General features: G+C 38.7%; 1 protein-coding gene across 1 annotated transcript; it reads left to right on the plus strand.

The window, feature by feature from the left end:
- Positions 1 to 1,499: 1,499 nt before the first annotated feature.
- On the plus strand, positions 1,500 to 26,444 carry ace (angiotensin I converting enzyme (peptidyl-dipeptidase A) 1). Its single transcript, XM_078280034.1, has 25 exons — positions 1,500 to 2,018; positions 7,212 to 7,376; positions 7,541 to 7,628; positions 8,477 to 8,620; positions 8,810 to 9,001; positions 9,692 to 9,789; positions 9,950 to 10,119; positions 10,225 to 10,448; positions 10,576 to 10,720; positions 11,460 to 11,558; positions 12,139 to 12,261; positions 12,365 to 12,570; positions 13,042 to 13,178; positions 13,492 to 13,650; positions 14,746 to 14,833; positions 15,170 to 15,313; positions 15,769 to 15,960; positions 16,394 to 16,491; positions 16,919 to 17,091; positions 17,331 to 17,554; positions 17,638 to 17,782; positions 18,707 to 18,805; positions 19,036 to 19,158; positions 19,273 to 19,466; positions 24,657 to 26,444. Exons 1-25 carry the CDS (start codon positions 1,785 to 1,787, stop codon positions 24,848 to 24,850), a joined length of 3,858 nt encoding a protein of 1,285 aa, XP_078136160.1. The 5' UTR covers positions 1,500 to 1,784; the 3' UTR covers positions 24,851 to 26,444.
- Positions 26,445 to 26,617: the final 173 nt, after the last annotated feature.

Below are 26,617 nucleotides of genomic sequence, written 5' to 3' on the forward strand. Positions count from 1 at the left end.
GATCATGAACAGATATAATATTGCATATCAGTTATGATATCCAGCTCCATTTTTCATTTAAGCCCAGTGAGGCTTTTATGTTGTCTAGGCTTCTTGAGTGTCGAACGATATAAGCGACTGGTTAGCAGAACATTTCTTACAGCTCAATGCTGATAAGACATAGGTTCCGGTTGTTGCCCCAGAAAAGATCATCTCCATGATCATGCAATGTATTGGGCCTCTTTCCTCTGCAGTCTGCTCCAACCTGCATCATTTATGGGTAATATTTGATAAATCCTCATCGTTTGACACCCATGTTAAGCAGCTGACCAGATTTTGTTTTAAAAAATATTAGTAAGCTTAGATCTCAGTTTCAACTGCTGAACTTGTGATGCTTATGCATTCACAGCCTTCATCTCATCTCACATTGACAACTGTAATGCATTTTTCTCCCCACTTAGTATGTCTGCTCCGGATCGTCTTCAGTCAATCCACAATGCTGCTGCAATGCTATTCACTAGGTCAAATAGACAGTCTTACATTACCCCAGTACTTAAGACCTGAGGTGATCAAGCGTTTGGGTCCTTAGCACCTACATTTTGGAATCCTCTGTCTCCACCCTGACGGTCTGCAGTTTCTGTGGATTCTTTTAAAAATCAGATAAAGACATATCTGTTTAGACAGACGTTTGGTTGACCAGTCTGCACTTTCAATAGTATAGTGCAATACTGATTATGTATCGTGTTCTCACTCTGTTTTGTGTTTCTTGTGTGAATTGTGTCTGTGAAAAGCTCTTTATAAAACATTTTACTTACTTACTTACTTTTGCAAAAACATGCCGACCATAAATGGTATAAAAATTGTGATAACTACAGTACATTTTGGATCTTAAAAAAGACCTGTCAACTGTCTCTGCTGTCTCTTTCTGGGGGTTATTGCAAACTTTTGATCACTAATTTTGTACTTTGTAATTTAGTGTGGGAGTCAGTACCACATCAGAAAAATGCACTGTTTCCATTTGTAGTTTGATATGTTGTCTTTCCTCTGATTAGGGAGATAAAGCATTGCTGTATAAAACTCAGGTGAGGTGAGCCCCTTTCACCGTTTTGTGCCTCTATCTACTTTTTTCTGTTAATCTCTTACAGCCTTTTCAACCTACAGCCTTCAATCCTATTACGTACCCCTATTACCCCCCCCCCCCCTCCTGTTTCATTCCCATATGCTCTCTCTCTTTCATTTCCCCTGCCTTTATAACTCCCCCTCCCTCTGTCACTAAGCTGAAGGAGGGAACTGAGAGCAAAGAATGTGGAGTCCCTTCCAGACACTCCAGTGCTGTTTATTCAGAATCTGCCACTCTACAGGCAGGCTCTCACACTGGTGTGTCATATCTTATCTCTCATCTTGTACAGCTATAGAAACCTGGATCTGATCAAAGATACAGCACCCCATCCAAATCCTGGCTGCTAAACAGAAAAAGAAGGGAGGGAGAAAAGATAGTAGGACGGGAGGGAACGGGGGGGAAATGTGTCCAGTGCTGTAAAGTGGTAAGAGGGAAGGCTGCAGAGAAGTGTGGGCTGGGTTACATTGACACTTAAAAAGAAGCTCGCTTCGGCTTTTGTGCATTTCACTCGCAGCCAGGTTGGGAGAATAAGAAGGGAGCAGCGAAGGAGTGGATGAGACAACAGCTCCAGGGGGAAGGTGTACTCTCACTTCATTGATGCAAATGTATTTTTAGCTCTTCTTTCCAACTCTTCCTACTCTCTACAGTGTTTTCTCCTCCACTCTTTCTTTGGTGGAGGCTAGCCATGGGCACTGGCATGGACAGGTTTCTGTGGTCAGTGGTACTGCTGCTGCCAGTCTTGGGACTCTCTGAGGCTCTGCCAGCAAGCTGGATGCCAGGGGAATATCAGAACACCACGGCTGATGCTCTGAGGTTCCTCAGCGACTACAACAGCACTGCTGAGGAGGTGTTATTCTTTAGCGTCTCCGCCAGCTGGAACTACAACACCAACATCACGACCCACAACTCCGAGCTCCAGGTAGGACAACTCCTGGAGTCTTGAGCTTAGAGGGTGACTTGTGAGCTGAACCTTATTCTCACACTGGTATGAAATTGGCCCATTTAGATCTGTTCTTGCCAGAATTGGCACCACGTCACCACAAATGCATGCATGGTCAAGGGTTTCTGTGGAACTGAGCCCTGCTTGATTTGGAGATCATGCCTATTCATCTCTATCCAGAATGACATGCGTTGTTTCCTCCCAACGCAGCCAACTCAGTTTGTGGGTTGCTGGAAATATAAAACCGATCTGTATGCCTGTGGTGCGAAGTTTTGAATACATTTTTTAGGGGGTCTTGCATGCTATTATGTTGGCTATTAATTTGTTCTAACTCTGTTTTATGCTATTTTCTGCTTAATACAGTTTGTCCAGATGGGCGCACCCGCTACAAGATGCAGTTTTACATGCACTATAGTCTTTATGGTCCAATGTTCAGGCTTTTAAAGGACATTAATAGCAGATTGGAATGGTTTTATAGTTTCATCTCAACATATGCTTGAGAAACATTTGCATAAACATAGACGAGGGAGAAAGGACACAGGCAGTTAAGCAGGAGAAGAGTACAGCTGAGGCAAGATATTGCACGAGCCGATGTAACTGTAGAGGTGTTGGAGAGTGTTTACTTGCCTTCAGGGCACAAGAGTCAATACACACATGTTCTGGTCATGTGTGAACAACGCAAGCTTTTTCTGTCATATAAAAACTTGTGAAAGCAAATTGTCCAACCGACACACTAACAGCAAAGCCTCTGGATTTTGTTCCGCATGTGCTTGGACAGCTGTCACAACAAGATTCCAATATACTATTCAGGCTTTGGTCTCCTCACACATTGAACAGGCGTATTGATGTGGGCCCCCACCTCACCAGTGTCAACAGGGTCGGGCTGCAGAACATGTTCTGCTCTCTAGAATGTGTCTGGGATGTAAGGTGAAAGATGAGCGGGGATTGTAGTTGCAATGTACGAGCATGGACAGTTCAAAGATGGGATCAAAGTGGATCAGAGTGCTAAGCTCCATCTAACCTGGCAGCCAGGGGAGAGCATGGCAGATAAATGTTCTAATGTTGGCATTCCACTTATGATGCACTGTAAATCTATTACATCACAGTGAAATTATTAGAATGAAGTGGAAGATTTAATTACATAACATGTGCACTACACACACACACACACACACACACACACACACACACACACACACACACACACACACACACACACACACACACACTTCCTCCTCAGCCAGTTTCAGAGGTGAGGGTGATTTGGTCTCGGTACAAATGAGGCTCACATTAGACGTGTGGAGGATCAAACCGCATGAGGATCGGTTCACAAGCTACTAATCAAGCTGAATAGCAATGGCTGATGTCCTTTGAACGCAAGAATAAAATACCAACTGTCGTCAAGTGTCAGCATCAGACCTGAGGCTCATTTCGCTGCATACTGCCAGCTTTTTTCCCTTGAATGTGAAGTTTGAGAACTACCTTCAAGTAAAGAGTTTCATTTTGAAATACTATAAATCAATTTTGGAAAAACATTTTGTTACCCAAGCAACAAAAAATTCTAAGAAAAGGAAGATTAAAGGTCCCATATTATGCTCATTTTCAGGATCATACTTGTATTTTGGGTTTCTATTAGAAAATGTTTCCATGCTTTAATGTTCAAAAAACATTACTTTTCTTGTACTGTCTGTCTGAATATACCTGTATTCATGTCTGTCTGAAATGCTCCATTTTAGTGCCTGTCTCTTTCTCGTTTCTGTGGCTTCCGCATCTGCGCTCTTATGACGCTTACCCACTGCTAGTACCAGCTCTACTCGGCTCGACTTGACTGCAGTGCCCCGTCCTCCTTTTTCCATTGCAGATTTAGTACCGCCTCATGTGTGAGGCGAGCGTGGCTGGTCGTCATAGCGACACCGCAGGAAACTGCCGTGACCTAACGCGACACACACACACACACACACACACACACACACAGAACGTTGAAGGTGTGTTGTTTTTGATTCTTGCCATGTGGCTGTTGCCACATAGCCTTGTGAGACCGTCCTGATCCCACGAGCTCCGAGCTTCCTTCATTGAAAGAAGAGCAAAAAGCGGCACTGGAGGCTTTTTTCGGAGGAAAAGATGTTTTTGCTCTTCTCCCGACTGGTTTCGGCAAGAGTTTGATATATCAACTTGCTCCGCTAGTCGTGAAGAAGGTCGTGATAGACAGATGGTTTATCCAATCAGCTAACCAGTATTTTCGCCCCTTCCCAAAAGTTCTCCAACGGAAAGTTCCCAGATGGATATGCTGAGCAAATGCGAAGTTTTTTTTAGCTGCCACAGCCAGAAGACAAATTTTGTTTTCAAAACTATTTAAAAATGGTGGGTTTGTTCAGGACACCCCTGTCTGTTGCTAGATATGATGACGCAGTGATTAGTGACGATTCTCTCCGACCAATCAGTAGTCTGCAGGTTTTCACATCACCTTTTGACCTTTTTTGACAGAGGTGATACTAAAAAAAGTACCTGTTGGCAGGTACCAGGGACTTTTTTTTCATAATGGAAAACCAAAAAAGCCAAGTAGAGTAGAGTCGAGGCGAGTCGAGCAGGTACCATGTAATGGAAAAATGCCGTTAGAGTCTCTGCACCATCATTGCAGCTGGGGAATGAATTTAAAAAAGCTAACAATCCAACAATTCCAACTCATTTTGGAATTAAACTCGTACAAAAGTGTTGCATTCACATCCAGTTATCATTTGTACACATACAGGTTATGTAGGAGACTTGCCATAAGGGTAAATGAGTATGAAGATTTGTTAATGGAGAAGTCACTGTAACCTCCTTACAAATTACAACATTCAATGCAGCTTGTATAACCAAAAAAGACCTTGAGGGAAAAAAAATCAGCAAAGAAAATGCATTTCAGCCTTGCAGTATCTTTATTGTGTTTCTTTGAGAATGATTATTTGGCTGGATTGATGGGTGTAGGCAGGCTGGAAAAAATAAGTGAGAAAAAGACAGAGATTGAGAGGAAGAGCACAAAGGTCAGAGTTAATACTTCAACTCACTGTCACCAGTGTTCCCATCCTGCAGCCTGCAATTATAGAGAAGGCTGGGGGAACAAGACAGATAAGAAAGGCTTCAATGAAACATTACTGGAATGACGTTACTGTTTGGTGGTTACCTTAACATTAGTGTATGTGTGCATGTATTTCCAATTTCCCAAGTGTGACCAAGCTATTTACAGTGTGATGTCCTAACTTTAACATGACACATAGGGGTTGTAACAGTAAAAACGTTTTTTCTTAGGACAATAAAATGTTAACAGTGCAGCACATACACACAGTGCTGTAACAATACAGCTGTAGTTCATCATTTTGAATAGGAGCAAATCAATGTGACAGACATATACTATCCATGCAATGTTCCACAGCAGCCTTGACTCCATTGACTCTCCCAGCACTGTCAATGGATACCGAGAACGCCTACAGTATGTCGATGACCTGCCATAAAGAAAAACTCAATAGACAGGCAGAGCACTGTATTGATCCCAGAGGGAAGATGTGTTGGTACAGAACGGAACACATGACTCGGGTCTAGACATGTTGTAGGTATAGGAGTTAACAAGATAACAAGAGTGTGCATCCACGCTAGCGGATATTGGTCATTGTTAAAGGGGCTGTTCTTGATATTCAGAACATTAATATAGCCGCAAAAAAGGATTTGTTATGTAAAGATATAGTGGAGTAATGGCTTCCTGAGCAGAGAATGAAATCTCACTCCCTCAGTTTGTTGTAATCCGAACTTCTCTGTTTGTTTTGATAGCCGCTCCGAGCGTGCGTGCATGCGGATGTGAAAAAACGATTTTATAGTATATAGAATAGTTTCACGAATTTTGGGAACGGTCTATGTATTTCAAATACAGCCCCAGGTAAACCAAATTATTGGACAAATTAAAAAAAATTACCTGATGATGTCTTTAAGATTAAAAGTCATGAGATCACCAAAAATTCACAGAGACCCAGCACTACCTCCAAAGAATTATGTTCTTATACATCTAAACTGTATTCTCAATAATGTTGTCATTCTCCCAGTTTATCACAAATACGTTTCTAAGTCACACGAGATGTACACCTAGGAGACCACAGTCAACTTGCGTAACCTTCTTAATTTATGTATGTAACAAACATACTTATTTTAACCCAAACCATGATCTTTTGCTAAACCTAACCAAGTAGTTTTATTTCAATTCATTAACCACGTGTTTAAAACTGTGACGGTTTAATGTGTGCCTGTCGCTACTATAAGTGTGTTTTGAAACAAACATAATCTAGAGAATTAAAGGGTTTAACCCTTGAAACTGATTGAGAATGTAGTTTAGTTATATGGGAACGTAATTGTTTCGGACACAGGGTTGCAAAGAACATTAAAGCAACACTAGAGAACTTTCCTGCTTCGGTCCCCCTACAGGTTGGAAGCGGAATTGTCCATTTCATTACATTATGCAAGTTTGCCAGATCGGGTAGCGGATCTGTAGTTCGAATGAACTGGACAATGTAATGTAATGGACAATTCCGCTTCCAACATGTAGGGGGACCGAAGCGGGAAGTTCTCTAGTGTTGCTTTAATGCCTGCACCAAATTGCATTGAAGATTTCACACTCGAGGAAAAGTCAGGGGACTAATCTAATCCAATAACCTACTAATCCATCCAATAGTACATGTATGCATGTGTAATGACAAACTGATGTATATTTAGAGAATCTGAGCTTCCTAAAAAATAGAATCAGTTTTGTTCCCTGTTCATTAGGCCCAGCAAATAATTAAATCTGTATGAGTATTTTAGTTCTCTTAATGTCCACCATCATTTCCTCCTTCATCTTGGCCACACTGAGCTGCAGGTGGTTCCTCCCACACCACTCAACAAAGGTGTCCACCATGTCCCAACGTACTCTCATTGCTGTCCATTTTCTGCTCCTGACGTACATCGATATTGCAAAAAAAAAAAAACTAACAACACAGGAAAATAATGCTGTGGCCCTCGCTTGGTTATAAAAACACGCTTTAAGACATTAAGAAGCTAAATGACTGAAGCTACATAGTCATTTAGCCCTTCTTGGCATGCCTTTAAATTTCAGGTTGTTGTTTCTAAGTAACCAATATATTGTTATCATTCACTTCCTCTTGTCTTTAGGTAAAGGCATCCCTTGAAGAGCAGGCCTTCTCCTCAGAGTGGGGGTTAAAGGCCAAGCAGGTCTTCTCTCGTGAGTTTTCTCTCCCTGACCCTTCAGACAAGAAACTGATGGAAAAGATCATGCTACTGGGAGTTGCCAACCTGCCCCAGAAAGACAGAGAGGAGGTTTGTTTCTGTTTCACTTCTTTTCTTTTTTAATGTATGTTTTATTAACCATTTCACATTTCATAATGGAAAATGGCTTGTGGAAGATGTGTCCTGTCGCTGTATTAGTTCTGACCTCTTTTTAACAAGAAAGACTGACTTCAAATCTCTTTTCTTGCCTCCAGTATAACACAATTCTCAGCACTATGGACAATATTTATTCAACAGCCAAGGTGAAACCAGCGCCAAATGTAAGCTGGAGCCTGGAACCTGGTTAGTAAATATTGGATAAATTATATAATACAAATGCTTTGGAGTTATTAGAAAGAAATAGGGTCAGTGCAATGTTGAGCATTATGAAACACAACAATGTGGATGGGAAGTCTAGAAAGAAAGATCTTATCTGCTCTTTGAAAAGTAACCGGATGAGCACAATGACTTCAGAGAAGCGTTGAGAATGTGCCTATTAGTGTTGAGTAAAAAGCTATGGAAACTTTTAACTGTGAACGCTGCCGGCATGTGAACAATGGCTCTGTGTTTTTTCAGCAACAACTGCCAAAAGTATATGTAAGACATGCTTACCAAAACACACACTATTACAAAAACAATTATTTCTACTTAAATTATTACTCATAAAAAATGTATTAGCTAATTTACTGTTGTTATGTAATGATTACATGGTTTCTTAGTCTTGGAAACAATAAAAAGGTGGAACAAGGTTATTCAAAGTTTGTGGTACAAATCACATGGTGTTATTATAATAACAAACAGACTGTCAACAATCACTTTTTCCACTTAGTTGTCTTCAACTGCCTTGTTCTTTTACCTTTGTTTCCTACTTCTGGCATTTTGAAGATAGATGTTGTTTTACATGACGCTCAGACTATCATGGAGTTGTCATAACTCAAAGATAATCTCTTGAATAATACATCTGTTCTGTCCTTTTCCTGCTAAGATAGCATGGAGTCATCTAAACAACAATACATCTTGATTGTTTTAGGAAAATCTTACAGTTTTTGCTTTTGAGTTATACTTTTTTGTCTGTGCAACAGTTTAGACTCTCTTTATTTTACATGCTTTTCTTATGACTGAGAGTGGGATTTTTTTTTTCATTTTTGCAGAGCTCACAGAAATCATGGCCAACTCCAGGAGCTACAAGAGGCTGCTGTATGTGTGGGAGGCCTGGCACAATGAATCAGGTGTACCTCTTAGGCAGTACTACCCCAGGTTTGTGGAGCTCAGCAACAACGCCTCTGTTGCTGACGGTAAGAACTCCCCCTTCACCTTTGACACTGAGAGCACAAGGTTCATAATGCTACAAATAAGTAATTCATTTAATAAGAATGACGTAACAATAGAACAAGGACAGTAAAGGAGTAGAAATGTCTGATAGAGGAAGGGAAAGAGCAAGAAAGAGCTGAAAAATAGAGAAATTAACATTTTGTCCTATTTAGGGTTTACGGACACTGGAGATGACTGGCGCTCTTGGTATGAGTCTGAGACCTTTGAGCAGGATATAGAAGAACTCTACAGGACCATTGAACCCCTCTACCAGAACCTGCATGCCTTTGTGCGCCGCCAGCTCTACAAGCAGTATGGTCCCAAATACATCAACCTTAAAGGACCCATCCCTGCCCACCTGCTCGGTACAGCTGAACAGTCATATGTTGCTAACAAACTGTACACTGTCTGCTGACAAAAGCAAAATGGAGGGGGGAGCGGCTGATTTTTTTGGGAGTGCAGGGGAGTGTCTTTAATTTTCCCATGCCCCAGATTTTATTTCCCCCTTGTGAATTTACTGTAAAGTTGAACAGTTACATCAAAATTGTTGCATGGAAAAAAAATGCCATGTGTGTACACCATGGATGCATTTTGCCATACACAGAGGCCAAAATCCATTTTTCTTTATCAGGGCTTTATTTTGTAGTAGCTGTGGGACCAAAATGTCAGCTTTAAGAAACACACATTTTGGATCCTTGCAGTTGATGAGGTTTGAGCATTATCTGAAGAGTGTGCCATTTCTTTTCCCTGGCTAAAAAAAATCCTTCATTTTATTCTGCATTATTACCTGCAAATCATGTATCAATTATTTTTGATTGGTAAAAGTAGTATCACCCCCCACGCCCCAATAACTTCCGTACAGTCCCTAGCATAAACAATCATTACTTAATAAAAGCCTGGAAAATCATCAAAGATGTAATCACACATGCCAGGGACGATACAGTATTAAGATGCCGAAACACTATGGCAAGTCATTTTGTGTGCTTATCACATTTCTGTGACTGAGCGGAGTATCCCATAATGTTGCTTAAGGATGTTTTCTTCCTCATGCTCAGGGAATATGTGGGCCCAGACTTGGAACAATATTTATGGTATGATGATCCCATTTCCTGACAAACCAAACTTGGATGTAACTGATGAAATGGTCAGACAAGTAAGTATGGGGGAAAGATTTTGTGCCACTGGGATGGATTGTAGTAAAAAAAGACAGTGACATTAAGTATCTCATATCTCATAAATCCAACTCTTTCTCTGCTCTTAGGTGATTATAGTTTTGTCAGATAGCACTGAGCTGAATTGTGACTTCTCCACAGGGCTATAATGCCACGCACATGTTTCGTGTGGCCGAGGAGTTCTTCACGTCTCTGGGTTTAGAGAAGATGCCCAAGGAGTTCTGGGATGGATCCATGCTGGTGAAGCCTGATGGTCGAGAGGTGGTGTGCCATGCGTCTGCCTGGGACTTCTACAACCGCAAAGACTTCAGGTAAAATTGTGAGCTATTTAGTGAGTTACATTTAATTCATTGCCAACTTAACTGCTCATCTTGTTGCTAAAACATTATAAATCAAAGTGATTTCATCCTCTTTAGGATCAAGCAGTGCACCACAGTGACGATGGAGCAGCTCTTTACTGTACACCATGAGATGGGGCACGTCCAGTATTACCTGCAGTACAAGGACCAGCCTGTGGGCTACCGTCGCGGAGCCAACCCCGGTTTTCACGAGGCTATTGGGGATGTTTTGTCTCTCTCTGTTTCCACACCCAAACATCTGCAAACCATTAATCTGCTGGAAACTGTGACCTCTGACCCTGGTAAAGAGACTAAGACAGATATAAATCCAAGCCACTGAAATACCATCCCATAGCGCACATGTGCCAATTTAATTAGATGAGTTCTAAAATATTGTAAAATTTGTGTTTCTGCATTGTGTTTCTCCAGAAACTGATACCAACTACCTGTTAAAGATGGCTCTGGAGAAGATAGCCTTCCTTCCCTTTGGCTACCTCATTGACCAGTGGAGATGGGGTGTGTTCAGTGGAGACACACCTCCAGGGCGCTATAACGCTGACTGGTGGCACCTCCGGTAGGCTTTTATGCACAGGCTATACTTACAAGATATGTCACATTGAAGGAAAGTAAAACATTTTGGGAAGTGTAATTATCATTTACTTTCTTGCTGAGAGTAAGACTGAGAGTGGTATCAATCTTCTCATCTGTTAGCTTAATATGAAGCTACTGCTAGCTGTTTCCCACTGTATCAGTCTTTATGCTAAGCTAAGCTATCTGGCTAGTAATTGTCTGTTGTTTGACTCTTTAGACATGTGTTGAGAAAATTACTTAAACCTAAACATGCTGATTATTAGCATTATCATATATTTGATGTCATGTTTGTGTCTACCTGATTAATGAGAGTCCAATAGTCTTTTAGCTCTGCTTTTGGTCTCTACCTTTTCCTGATATCTGTCTCTGTAACTGCTAAATGCTCCACTATGTTCACCATCTAGTCACTAAATTTGTCTGTCAGATGATCATTCTCTGTAGGTTCATCACTACCAGCGGCCTCTTTCACATTGTCACATAGATTTACATTGGCCTTGTCAGTTAATGACTGATATTCCATAACCACTTTACAGCTAATGAGACTGAACAAATCCCAGCTGCAACAGATTAAGTCAAGCTGCTCCATAGTAAGAGTAGAAGACTGTGTGTGTGTACAATCATTAATAGGCTGAATAACTTTCCAACATGTATTGTGTGTGTGTGTTATGTATCCAGCGTATGTCAGTGTTTTCTAAATCTAATTGTCTTATTTCATTTTAAAGGACAAAATATCAAGGCATCTGTCCACCAACCAAGCGTACAGAGGATCACTTTGATCCTGGTGCAAAATACCACATCCCTGGAAACACGCCATACATCAGGTAGCATTCTGTTTATTGTCATTGCATTTAAGTACAATGAAATTGTAGAGCCACTCTAGTAAAGATTTCAATTCCAGAATATGCCTAAAAGGGCCTCTGTTTGTGTATGTGCCTGCACATACATCTAAGGGCACCAGGGAAATATGTGAATAAGGTCAACTTAATGAACATGCAAGAATGGCTGGTGATCTGGGAATTAAGGTATTGTGTGTTGTAGTCTGGACTCAATTACTGGTACTTGAGTGTGGGTTTAAATGATACAATAACCCTACAATAACAGGAAGCTTCTAAAAGAAAAGCCTCTGACCCCAGCTGGTTTCTTTAACAATGTGGGGACTGACAGATCAGTCAAACACACACTTACTTAAACAAGCAAACACATTTTCTTGAAGTGGTGAAACACACACTCACAACATTCTTATCATCTAAACTTAAGGGTCATTTTTTGTTTTGTATTATTCTAGTCAGTGTATTGAAGTATAAACCATTTTTGATGGTCTTTACCAACAAGTAGTCCTTTTTGTCTTTTAATCTTGTTGAACATTTTGAAAGGTAGTAAGATGCAATTCTTTCCCTGCAGGTATTTTGTTAGCTTCATCCTGCAGTTCCAGCTTCACGAAAAACTGTGCGCGGCAGCCAAACACACGGGTCCCTTGCACACATGTGACATCTACCGCTCCAAAGAAGCAGGGGCCATTTTAAAGTATGTGATGTGATTGGGTCTCCATTGTTTATTACACAGAGCATGAATAATGGGTTTAGGGAAGCAGTGAAGGTGTAATACAATTTTGTTCTACACTCTCCAGGAAAATTCTCCAGGCTGGCTCTTCCCAACCTTGGCCTCATGTGCTCCAGGATGCTATAGGAAACAACAAGTTGGATGCCAGCTCACTGATGAAATACTTTGACCCCATTATTAAGTGGCTGGAAAAGCAAAATGTGAATGAGACATTGGGATGGCCTGACTTTAACTGGGTCCCACCAATCCCTGAGGGCTACCCTGAGGATATTGGTAAGAGTTCTGTTCAAAATTAATAGTAAACAAATAGTACAAAAACAGAAGATGAAATACATTAACATTATCTGAAAGTAAAGAATCCAACATAAGAACTATTCTAAATAAATCATGTAAGAAAGTAAAACAATAATTTATTTCTCTAAAATGTGACAAAGACGTAGTGGCTGTGCAGGATGGATTCGATGCGGTACAGGGGTGTAAACTATTTCTTTAGCCTTCCTAAAATGTTTAGCAGTCTGTTCCAAGATCTTCTCTGCATGCATGCACACAAACAGAAAAGTACAGTTTTCTTATCCTTTGGAAGCAAACGCCTAATAAAAAAAACAAAAGAAACTGTGGTGTTTACACATAATGATAATAAATACTGTAATTTAACTAAAATGTGACATTATTTTTTCAGACTGGATTAAGTGGATCTTTATGTACAGTGTTTCAGCTGACTTGTCCCTCTTCTTGTTTACTCAGACAAGAACACAGATGAGCTTGATGCAAAGAATTTTCTGAACGAGTACAACCGCACAGCTGAGGTGGTGTGGAATGCCTACACCGAGGCCTCCTGGAAGTACAACACCGAAATCAACGAAGCCAATAAGAAGGCGATGGTGAGACCCTCTGACAGATCGACTCCACTAAGATCACCTTAACATTGTCCAAGCATCATCTATCATCAATCAAACGTGAAGGACTGTTGCATCTTATGTTGATTTTGTGCAAGTTGGGTAATCAATAAAATCATTGCTTAATAAAACATGTCAATGAATCAATAATTGATTGAGTCAGTGAGTCACTAATCAACCCATGTATGCATGCATCTCCCTAATTACCCATGTACCTTTCCATCCAGCCAATCACCCTGCTTTCACTGACGCATAATATAAAATAGATTATTCATGAGTATTCATTATTCCTCTCTAGCTTGAGAAGAACCTGGAGATGTCAGCCCACACCCTGAAGTATGGACAGAAAGCCAGTCAGTACGACACCACTGACTTCCAGGACGGCTCGGTCAAACGCATCATCAAAAAACTCAGCGACATTGAGAGGGCTGCCCTTTCCACGGCACAACTGGAAGAGGTGTGGAGGAAATGTCTTTCTCTACAATAATAGACAGAAAACGGAGACATGTTTCTCATAAGAAATCATCAATGCACATGCAACGGGGATGCAGAAAAAACAAAACCATAACGATAGCTCATGCTTATTAAAGGCAAATATGTAAGTTGCACTTGGTCATGCTGATAGGCATCCGTCGGCTCCAGCTAACTAACATAATCTAGTAGCAGTAATGATGCCAAACCAGAATATATAACGGTAGATCTTACAGGTGGTGTGTGTCCCAGACCATTAGCAGGCAGCATGAGTTAAAAGCACTAAGTTTCCCTCATACGAGTAACCTTAACATGCATGAAAATCCTGCTGTTTGCACCAAAATATATCAGACATTGGACATATACAGTGGCCCTCAGAGCTCAACACAGAAAACACATGCCAATAGACAAAACACAAGCAAATTAAGAAAACCCCAATTCAACAATTGGAAGCCTTTTGATTATTATTAGCATGCCAATTTGACCATACAACCTGACAAACTTTTGCACTACTCAGCAGCACACTAACAGCCATTAACACACAGTGACTTACCTTAAAACATTCTTCTTTTTCATTGTAGCAACCCCATGAAATCAGTCCAATGTGTGAATGTGGTGGAAAGGCCACATTTATAAAGAATTACAAATATTTTTTTACAACCTGTTATCCTACTATCCAACATTTAGCAAGAGCCAGCCACCATGAACTTGTTTGCTTGTATGTGATGCCTTCTGCAAACTGGTGTTTTAGTGAAGGGGGAAGCTCTTTTTGGACCAGACACAGAGCTCTAGGAGCTGTGCACAAATGAATACATACTCTATGCCAAACAAGTACCAGCCAACTTCAGCACTCAAAAACAAATAGTATCTGTAGCCATTGTTAAAATGTAAATTAGACATATTGTTCAGTGATTCTCTAATTCATTTTCAGAGTAATTTTTTTCTCTTACATGCCCTTATCCTCTTTCCTCCACCTGAGCGCCCTTTAGAAAGCTGGCACATGTATTTACCAAATGTACCAAATGTAATTGCAGATGTTTCAGTGGGATCTAATATTTGGTGGATGCCTTTACCTTTTCAGTACAACACTCTCCTATCCAACATGGAGACCAAGTACAGTGTGGCCCAGGTGTGCAGAGATAATGGGACGTGCCATCCACTGGATCCAGGTAAGACTATGAAATACTATATATATGCCAATCCTCATATAAAGACTCAAAAAATATGAGTGATAATATACTGTATGTAATTATTAATGAAGCAAATGTATCATATGTGCAAACAGTAATTTAATAATACTTACCAGAAAGTTAATGTCAAATCAATTATTGGTAAATGAAACATGTAATTATTAGCTACTATGAAACCATGTAATAACTGTTATAGGTGCAATAATTATCAGCTTAAGTATTTTACAAGAAAAAATGAAAATACATGAATGCTCTGCTGCATATTGCAGTATGCAGTAGGTAAAATTAGTGTTTAAAGAATGCGCTGTGTTTCAGATCTCCAGAAGATCATGGCAGAGTCCAGGGACTATGATGAACTGTTGTTTGCTTGGAAAGGATGGAGAGATTCTGCTGGCAAAGTGCTTCGCCAGGATTACAAGAGATATGTTGAACTGGCCAACACAGCTGCCAAACTCAATGGTATGAATTTAACGAGTAATTTTACATCCACCTTGAAATTCTCCCTGATCTCTTTTGCTTGAAAAATACAAGAATGGACCTTGGAGAACAGGGGAGAGCAGTTTAAGAATTTCTTTTTTTTACAGTGAGGGATGTCCACGGCCGCCTACCAGCACCTCTATAGCAAGTTATATCTTGTTTGTTTAAACAGTATAAAAACTGAAGCCTAAAAACATTACTTTTAATTTGTAATTACTTTATTTTGGTCAGGACCAGTAGCTTTGTGCTGAGATCAGCTAACTGGCTGCTCACAGTGACTTCATATTGACCCTACAGACATGAAAGTAGCTTGCTGGCTTCACCATGTAGGATATTCTTTGCTTTAGAAGCAGCTTCAAAGGTGTGCATTGCCTACATTATAGAAATAGAAAACACACCTTACTGATTCATATTGGTATCCCTGGTACTGTCTATAGGACACTCTGACAATGGGGCTTTCTGGCGTTCCCTGTATGAAACCCCTACCTTTGAGGAAGACCTGGAGGCTCTGTGGAAGGAGCTGGAGCCGCTCTATCAGAATGTGCATGCCTATGTCCGCAGGGCTCTGTACAAAAAGTATGGTTCAAAGCACATCAACCTGAAGGGACCCATTCCTGCTCATTTGCTGGGTAAGTAACAAGAAGGAAGTTTTGGAACTGGTTTTCATAATACAATATTCTGTGCTACTTTACCTTTAGACATTTTATTTTGAATATACCAGGCTTTCAGGAGTTGAGGTCACAGCAAGCCAAAACCACACTTCAGTCAGTAGTTCAGTTTGGAATTTAAAGGATTCTAACACTCTAGCCCAAACTCTTCTTTTGTGGGGAAGCATACGCCATTTACATTCTGTCACTGACTGGTAGATGAATTTGGATTAACTAAGGATTTAATTTGCTTTCAGAGGCATCAAGCATGAGATTGTGTGTGACAGGTCCACATGGTTTGGGATTGGCCTGACTCACAGCCACAAATCCCCCTTGGTTTAACACCTGCAGAGCAGAGGATGACTTTCCACATAATTTAGGAAAAAAAATATATGAATGTCTTCTGTCCTTTCAGGCAACATGTGGGCACAGACGTGGTCTGGCATAATGGATTTGGCCATGCCCTACCCGGATGCCACGCAGGTTGACGCCACTCCTGCCATGGTGTCACAGGTAAATGAACACATGAACAAGTTGCACAATGATCACCACTGAACACATCTTCCACCGCTTTAGAGGTCAAGGATCTTTGTTTCAGTGATGATGAGACTTGGATACAGTCCAGATTTGAGGCTCTAGCAGAATGAGGATAAATACAGAGGATTTTATTGCACTGAATAACAACAGCACAAATCAGCAGACATCCATAACTGACATGAAGTATACATAATACATAACTATACTGTAGTGTATACATATTTTCAACTGTATGTTACCGCCTTTCCTTTTAGAACCATAACTTGTTTTGTGCAGTCATCCCTTTTCTAAACGCAGCTGTTGCTTTATTCCAAATGTTGAATTTCTCATTGCCTGCAAAACTGTTTACACTATATAAACACACAATCCACATCTTCACTGGTACTCCTCTTTTCCTGTTCAGGGCTGGAACGCTGTCAGAATGTTTAAGGAATCAGACAACTTTTTCACCTCTCTGGGTCTGCTGCCAATGCCACAAGAGTTCTGGGAAAAATCCATGCTGGAGAAGCCGTCTGATAAACGACAGGTGGTGTGCCACGCCTCTGCGTGGGACTTCTATAACCGAAAAGACTTCAGGTTAATCATTTTATTTCCAGCTAAATAGGTATATTATTGTCAACTAAATGGAAGCTGAAGGCATCTGAATTATACTGTTTTTATCCATGTTAAAATAGCCATTATTGAAAGAAGAATAACATCAATATACCTGGTGATTCCAAACTTTAAAACGGTGGTGTATAAGAAGTGCATGGAAGTCAAAAAGATGTAATACTTTTAGGTTCTGTGCTTTATTATGGACTTGTTTGTGTCAACAGGATCAAACAGTGCACTGTTGTGACTATGGATGACCTGATCACGGCGCACCATGAGATGGGCCACGTCCAGTACTTCCTGCAGTACAAAGACCAGCCTGTGTCCTTCCGCGATGGAGCCAACCCCGGCTTCCATGAGGCCATCGGCGATGTGCTAGCCCTGTCTGTGTCCACGCCCAAACATCTGCAGAGCATCGGCCTCCTGGACAAAGTTGAAAACAACCATGGTGACCATGAGTACTATATAGTTCTGTAAAAGCATGTGATGTTATAAACACAGCTCACAATGTGTTGCTGTCCCCTCCCTTAGAGAGCGATATCAACTTCCTGATGAGCATGGCGCTTGACAAAATCGCCTTCCTACCTTTTGGCTACCTGATGGATCAGTGGAGATGGAAGGTATTTGACGGGCGCATCCCATCGACTGAGTACAATAAAGAGTGGTGGAACCTCAGGTAAAGTTCACCAGTGTTTTTTACAATTACAAAGTGCAGGTGTTATCATTAGGGTTGGGTACTGTTTGGATTTTTACGATTCCGATGCCAAACCGGTACTTTTAAAACGATTCCGATTCCTAACTGATTCCTAAACCAATTCTTGAAAAACAAAAAAATTTACATCAAAGAAAGGCTCTTTCATGGAGTTTTTTTTTTTTTTATTGAAAATTATTTAAATGTAACAATATACTAATGTTTTAAAGTACTTAAATATATAATAAGTAAACCTAAGTCACCTAACACATAACTACAATAATTAAACAAGTAACAACAAAATAAATGTTGTTGAGTTGGTAAGCCAACCAGCTTGAAACTTCAACAGTTCTTTTGCAGAAAAATGACCATATTTGCCTTCTCTGGCAAGATACAACACCTCTCCTGACTTATGGCATGTCCTGCACAGGAGAAAACTGTCTCAGATGGTGTGCAAGAGGCCTGTACACACAGGTATGAGTTTGAAAGGGCAGACAATTTGGGGAGGCTGTCCCACTTCCCCCACCACCAGGCTACAGGGTCGGCAGAGCAAGTGTAATATATTTACTAGTGATCACGTGAATGGTTAATATGCTTTTACGTCCGTTTTGGTGAGCCTAGAGGGAAAATATGGCATTTTAAAAGTAGCCTACATTTACGATAGCTAGCTAAGGTAGACTACAGAGAAAGTGTGATATTTTTACGTCCGTTTCGGAGTGTGTATATATATACTACTGTTTGCGTAGGAACCGGTTCCATAGTGGAACCGGGTTTCGGTACCCAACCCTAGTTATCATGTAGAAAATGTTTATTTTCTAATTAAATAAAGGAAAGTTTATCAGTAAGTTGTAGAATTATTGTGTAATAAAGTAATTAATTTGTAAATGATTTACAATTTTACATTTGCAGAATGAAGTACCAGGGACTGTGCCCACCTGTAACTCGTACTGAGGATGACTTTGACCCAGGTGCAAAGTTCCACATCCCTGCTAACGTGCCTTACGTGAGGTAAAGATTCATGATTTAAAACAACAAACAGGGCACCTGATAATTGAGCACAAATAGATTGATAACAGCTTCAATACACTCCAATGAACTATGGAAAGATAAGATAAACACAGCTACTCACATGGCAAAAAATAAATAAAGCAATCATTATACAGACTTGACAGTTTTTCCATTTCCTTCTGGCATTAAAGCAAAGTCATGACAGTACATGTTTAATGGTCTTTATCCAGGTACTTTGTCAGCTTCATCATCCAGTTTCAGTTCCACAAGGCTCTGTGTGATGCTGCCAAGCATGTTGGGCCTTTACATACCTGTGATATCTACAAGTCTAAAGAAGCTGGGAAGCTGTTGGGGTTAGTACATGCACGCACGCACGCACGCACGCACGCACTGCAGAACACACTCTTGCTGCTGATCCTTGTCTGGTTCGACCTCCCCTCTGACCCTCTCTGTGTTGTTGTTTGCAGTGATGTGATGAAGCTGGGCTTCAGTAAGCCCTGGCCTGAGGCTATGGCCATGATCACCGGCCAGCCCAAAATGAGTGCCCAGCCTCTCATGGAGTATTTCCAACCTCTCATTGAATGGCTGGAGAAAGAGAACAACAAGAATAACGATATTCGCGGGTGGCCCGAGTACGACTGGAAACCTAACGTCTTGGAAAGTATGTCCAACACACTCATGCATCCACGTACTTTGAAACTTCCATAGAAACATGGATAAATGTAGTAGGCATGTAGGCAAGCTTTGATTTTTGTATTTGTATATATGTATTTGATTTATGTAAAATAATAAATATTTGATTGATGTAAAATAAGTTTTCCAATCTCCAAGCCAATTTTGACATACTATATTATGGCTTTTTATCACTTTTTCGACATGCTATACTATGGCTTTTTTTATCACTGCTTTCGACATGCTTTACAATGACTTTTTTTCCCACTTTTTTCGACATACTATACTATGGCTATATTATCACCAATCCATGAAAAAAGTGATAAAAAAGCCATAACATGGTATGTTGAAAAAAAGTGATAATATAGTATTTTTTAAAAAGTAGTATGGAAGTGTACTAAGGCTTTTTTATCACTTTTTTCAACATACTATACTATGGCTTTTTTATCACTGTTTTCGACATGCTATACTATGACTTTTTTTTAAAACTTTTTTTGACATACAACACTATTGCTTTTTTTGACATACAATACTATGGCTTTTTTATCCCTTTTTTCGACATACTATACTATGACTTTTTGTCCACTTTGTTTGACATGCTATACTATGACTTTTGTCTTTCTTTTTTTGACATACAACACTATTGCTTTTTTCGACATACTATATCATGGCTTTTTCATCAATGTTTTTTAACATACTATACTATTGCTTTTTTTCATCATACTATACTATGGCTTTTTTTTATCACTGTTTTCGACATGCTATACTATGACTTTTTTTTAAAACTTTTTTTGACATACAACACTATTGCTTTTTTTGACATACAATACTATGGCTTTTTTATCACTTTTTTCGACATGCTATACTATGCCTATATTATCACCAATCCATGAAAAAGTGATAAAAAAGCCATAACATGGTATGGTGAAAAAAAGTGATAATATGGTATTTTCAAAAAAGTGATGGAGGAGCTATACCTCATAGTGGAATTAGCTCAGTCTATAGGGTGGTGGGTTGGGAAGTAGAGGGTTGATGGTTCAAGTCTTGCTGTCTACAAAAGTATGGATTTTTTAATCACTTTTTTTCAACATACTATACTATGGCTTTTTTTAATCACTGTTTTCGACATGCTATACTATGACTTTTTTTTAAAACTTTTTTTGACATACAACATTATTGCTTTTTTTTGACATACAATACTATGTCTTTTTTATCCCTTTTTTCGACATACTATACTATGGCTTTTTAATCACTTTTTTTTGACATGCTATACTATGACTTTTTTCGACATACTGTATTGGGAGCTGGGTTGGGGAAGTGGAGGGTTGATGGTTCAGGTCCTGCTGTCTACAAAAGTATGAAAATGGACCAAGCCTATTTTATCCCTTTCTTCAACATACTATACTCTGGCTTTTTTATCACTGTTTTCGACATGCTATACTATGACTTTTTTTTAATCACTTTTTTCGACATACTATACTATGGCTATATTATCACCAATCCATAAAAAAAGTGATAAAAAAGCCATAACATGGTATGTTGAAAAAAAGTGATAATATAGTATTCTTTAAAAAGTGATGAAAAAGTCATGCTCTTTTAAGTGACACTAGCTCAGTCTATAGGGTTTTGGGTTGGGAAGTAGAGGGTTGATGGTTCAAGTCTTGCTGTCTACAAAAGTATGGAAGTGTACCAAGGCTTTCTTATCACTTTTTTCAACATACAATACTATGGCTTTTTTATCACTGTTTTCGACATGCTATAGTATGACTTTTTTTTATCCCTTTTTTCGACATACTATACCATGACTTTTTAATCACTTTTTTTCAACATACTATACTATGACTTTTTGTCCACTTTGTTTGACATGCTATACTATGACTTTTTTCGACATACTGTATAGGGAGCTGGGTTGGGAAGTGGAGGGTTGATGGTTCAGGTCCTGCTGTCTACAAAAGTATGAAAATGGACCAAGCCTATGTCATCACTTTTTTCAACATACTATACTATGGCTTTTTTATCACTGTTTTCGACATGCTATACTATGACTTTTTTTTAATTCATTTTTTGACATGCTTTGCAATTACTTTTTTTCCCACTTTTTTCGACATACTATACTATTCCTATATTATCACCAATCCATGAAAAAGTGATAAAAAAGCCATAACATGGTATGGTGAAAAAAAGTGATAATATGGTATTTTCAAAAAAGTGATGGAGGAGCTATACCTCATAGTGGAATTAGCTCAGTCTATAGGGTGGTGGGTTGGGAAGTAGAGGGTTGATGGTTCAAGTCTTGCTGTCTACAAAAGTATGGATGTGTACCAAGGCTTTTTTTATCACTTTTTTCAACATACTATACTATGGCTTTTTTTAATCACTGTTTTCGACATGCTATACTATGACTTTTTTTTAAACTTTTTTTGACATACAACACTATTGCTTTTTTTTGACATACAATACTATGTCTTTTTTATCCCTTTTTTCGACATACTATACTATGGCTTTTTAATCACTTTTTTTTGACATGCTATACTATGACTTTTTTCGACATACTGTATAGGTAGCTGGGTTGGGAAGTGGAGGGTTGATGGTTCAGGTCCTGCTGTCTACAAAAGTATGAAAATGGACCAAGCCTATTTTATCACTTTTTTCAACATACTATACTATGGCTTTTTTATCACTGTTTTCGACATGCTATACTATGACTTTTTTTTAAAAACTTTTTTTGACATACAACACTATTGCTTTTTTTGACATACAACACTATGACTTTTTTATCACTTTTTTTCAACATACTATACTATGACTTTTTAATCACTTTTTGTCAACATACTATAACCATGGCTTTTTTTGACATACTACACTATAGCTTTTTTTATCACTGTTTTCGCCATACTATATTATGAATTTTTTTCCACTTTGTTCGACACACTATACTATGGCTTTTGTCGAAATACTATACTATGACTTTTTTTCTTTCTTTTTTTGACATACAACACTATTGCTGTTTTCAACATACTATACCATGGCTTTTTCATCACTTTTTTATATGACTTTTTTCACTTTTTTTGACATGCTATACTATGACTTTTTTCACTTTTTTCGACATACTGTATAGGGAGCTGGGTTGGGAAGTGGAGGGTTGATGGTTCAGGTCCTGCTGTCTACAAAAGTATGAAAATGGACCAAGCCTATGTCATCACTTTTTTCAACATACAATACTATGGATTTTCATCACTTTTTTCCACATACTATACTTTGACTTTTTTTCCACTTTTTTCGACATGCTATATACTATTGCTTTTTTCGACATACTATACTATGGCTTTTTAATCACTTTTTTTGACATACTATACTGTGGATATTTTGTAACTTTTTTTGACCTACAATACTATGGTTTCTTTCGACATACTATGCCATGGCTTTTTTCCACTTTTTTCAACATGCTATACTATGGCGTTTTCATCACGTTTTTCGACATACTATTCTATGGCTGTTTTTCCACTTTTTTAAACATACTATACCATGGCTTTTTTCAACATACTATACCATGGCTTTTCATCACTTTTTTTTCGACATACTATACTATGGCTTTTTTATCATTGTTTTCAACATACAATACTATAGCTTTTTTCGACATACTATACCATGGCTTTTTCATCCCTTTTTTTCAACATACTATACTATGACTTTTTTTCCACTTTTTTCGACATGCTATATACTATTGCTTTTTTTCGACATACTATACTATGGCTTTAATCACTTTTTTTCAACATACTATATTATGACTTTTTGTCCACTTTTTTTCAACATACAATTCTATGGCTTTTGTCGTCATACTATACTATGGCTATTTTATCACTGTTTTTGACATACTATACAATGGCTTTTTTATCAGTTTTTTTCGACATACTATACTATGGCTTTTTTCGACATGCTCTTATTGACTTTTTCACTTTTTCTGACATACTATACTATGGCTTTTTTCATCACTTTTTTCAACATACTATACCATGGCTTTTTCATAACTTTTTTCAACATACCCTTTATTGCTTTTTTTTGACATACTATACTATGGCTTTTTAATCACTTTTTTTCAACATACAATACTATGACTTTTTTTCCACTTTTTTCGACATGCTATATACTATTGCTTTTTTTGACATACTATACTATGGCTTTAATCACTTTTTTTCGACATACTATATTATGACTTTTTGTACACTTTTTTTCAACATACAATTCTATGGCTTTTGTCGTCATACTATACCATGGCTTTTTTATCAGTTTTTTTCGACATACTATACAATGGCTTTTTTATCAGTTTTTTTCGACATACTATACTATGGCTTTTTTTTACCACTTTTTTCAACATACTATACCATGGATTTCTTTGACATATTATACTATGACTTTTTTTTCCCACTTTTTTCAACTTACTATACCATGGCTTTTTCATCACTTTTTTCAATATACCCTACTATTGCTTTTTTCAACATACTATACTATGACATTTTTAACATTTTTTCGACATACTATACTATGGCTATTTTATCACTGTTTTCTACATACTATACTATGACTTTTTTCACTTATTTTAGACATACTACACTATGGCTTTTTTATCACTGTTTTTGACATACTATACTTTTGCTTTTTATAATTTTTGTTTGGCATACTATACTATGATTTTTTTTTCACATTTTTAACATACAACACTTTGGCTTTTTATCACTTTTTTGACTATGACACTTTTAAAAGGTATATAGGGGCCCTGGTAGCTCAGACCATGTACTGGGGCTCAGTCCTTGCCCCAGCGGCCATGGTTTGATTCCAACCTGTGGCCCTCTGCTGCATGTCATCCCCATCTCTTTCCCACTTTCCTGCCTTCAACTGTCCTATCCAATAAAGGCCCCAAAAATAATATAATAATAGTATAATAATATAAAAGTATTCAATTTAACTTCGGGATCCCTGCACATACCCTGGAACAGCTTTTGCTCATACTTACTTTCCTTCCCTTTTGCGGCCACAAATAGGTGTGTGTAGAACTGGCTTGAAAATGACAGAACAGCACACCCTTTTGGAGAATATAGAGCTAAAGTTGAATAAGCAAGTTTGTGAACCGTCGGGCATAGTACTTACCTGTTTTATTTTATGTTATGTATGTGTCTTGCAGGTGAACCTAAGGCTAGTAAAGTTGACTTCCTGGGTATGAGTGTGGAAGGTGCATCTGCCATAGCTGGCCAGTGGGTCCTGTTGGTCCTTGGTGTGGTCCTCTTGGTGGCCACCATCATATTGGCCTACAATTACAGGAGGTCAAAAAAGCCTGAAAAGTCCTTATCCACGATGGAGCTCAAGCAAAAGTACTAGTCATCAGTGATGGCTAAGAACCAACCTCAATGTGAACATCAGTATTTTGTGTACTGTACAGTACATCTGATCAAATTTGCTCTTCTTTTTGGTCTGCCTCTTAGTCTTGTATTTTTATTGTATAAACTTGGAGTCAAATTATTGTTTGCCTACGCAAAAGAACATTACAGTTTTGTAATGTATTTGCAATGTTTTAATGTGTAGAGTTGGAATGTTTTACATGAATGTTTGTAAAGTAATTGATTGTGTTTTTGATTATTTGATTTCTTTTGTTGAATATGCATTTCTACAATAAAGACATTAAATATGTATTCTGCCTGTGTTTAATCGAGATATTATAGAAAACACAACAATTACAGTAGCAATTAAAATGCAAAAGTTGTTTAAAAACTGTTTAATTACATTGAAACCACACAATAAAAAACACCAGCACAACAGAGAACAGAGTTTGTGCATTGGTTTCAGCCCTTCCCTCTTTACTCACAGAGTCAATGCAGCCTCTATAACCGCCACAGTCACTCTCAGGTAACACAGACTAGAGTGGTAATGCACAAAAAACACTTAGTCCCATCACAGTTGTGTTCAGTGACTGTCTTCTCCTGGTCCAGTCTGTTTTCAGTGCTGCAGGTTGACCTCAATGGGGGCCACAATGGCTTGGAAACAATCCAATTGTCAGCACTGTCCCATATACTGTCGCATACAAAAGTACAAAGCGTAGGGACAGAGCAACAACAAAGGCCATTCTTTCAAATAAGTCAATTCACTTTACCTTGTAACTATGTACAATTTATAACTATCTATGCTAGAGTTTACAGTCTCCAGACATATATAACATCATGTATTATTTACTCCAGTGTCATGACTCCATTTGTGATATTTCTTTTAAAAGATAGGTTCTTTACTTTAATAACACAAGACAGTGTAATAAATAATTATCAAGTGTGCTCACATGATCTCATCAACATATGTTTGCTAACTCTACATACAGACAAGAAGCTATTGCTTTTCAACTTGTTGCATGGGTGCTTGAATGACTCTTGCCCTGGAATTTAATTAAAACATGTCCAGCTGGGCTATAAAATGTATTATTCACCAAGAAGTAGCTATTTTTCCTCCGTACCTCTGGGTATTTATTCCCTGAAACCAGTGAAATAATTTTCTATGTCACTTTTTGGAGGTCAATGCCACAACTATGTGAGATGCGAGTCTACGTAAACCATGGACATTCACATAAACTTTCTTATAACAGAGTGGATGCTGGTCAACATATTCTAAGTGCAGTTCGAAAATGATCTCCTAAACAACTGATGTAGGTTTAAAACCCTTACATAGTCTACACCCGCTGACCACAAAGTGATGGCTGGGGACAGAGCAGGAAATACACAATCACGGAAAAGATCAAGAGACTCACTCCTCTTATTAGAGAGGAAAACACAGACATGGTGGAAATAATGATGATTATTGACCAGCCAACTTTGCAAAGAAAAGGTACAGGCAAACGTCGTAATCAAAACAATTTACTCTTGAATGCAACCCAGATTCCAACACTGCATTCATCAAAAATACTTAGCTCTGAAGCAAATGGTTCAGTCTATTGCGCTGAAAAAGTTGAAATCTAGATAAAGTAAAAAAAAATAAAAAAAATGGAATGCAATATCCACAATTGGTCCATGCACGTGGCTTGACCGAGCCCAATGTTCTTTGTTTGGCCTGTGTCAAACCAGTGTGACAGTGAGTGGTTCAGGGGCCAAAGTAAAGGCCTCAGTA

Source organism: Sander vitreus, chromosome 21 (assembly GCF_031162955.1).
Source record: "Sander vitreus isolate 19-12246 chromosome 21, sanVit1, whole genome shotgun sequence".
In the NCBI taxonomy this organism is placed as follows: domain Eukaryota; kingdom Metazoa; phylum Chordata; class Actinopteri; order Perciformes; family Percidae; genus Sander; species Sander vitreus.

Coding starts and splice junctions, on each gene's coding strand:
- ace (XM_078280034.1), top strand. CDS start 1,785: ATGGGCACTGGCATGGACAGGTTTCTGTGGTCAGTGGTACTGCTGCTG. Junction 8,621..8,809: donor CAACGCCTCTGTTGCTGACG/GTAAGAACTCCC, acceptor TGTCCTATTTAG/GGTTTACGGACACTGGAGAT. Junction 19,159..19,272: donor GAAGCTGGGAAGCTGTTGGG/GTTAGTACATGC, acceptor TGTTGTTTGCAG/TGATGTGATGAAGCTGGGCT.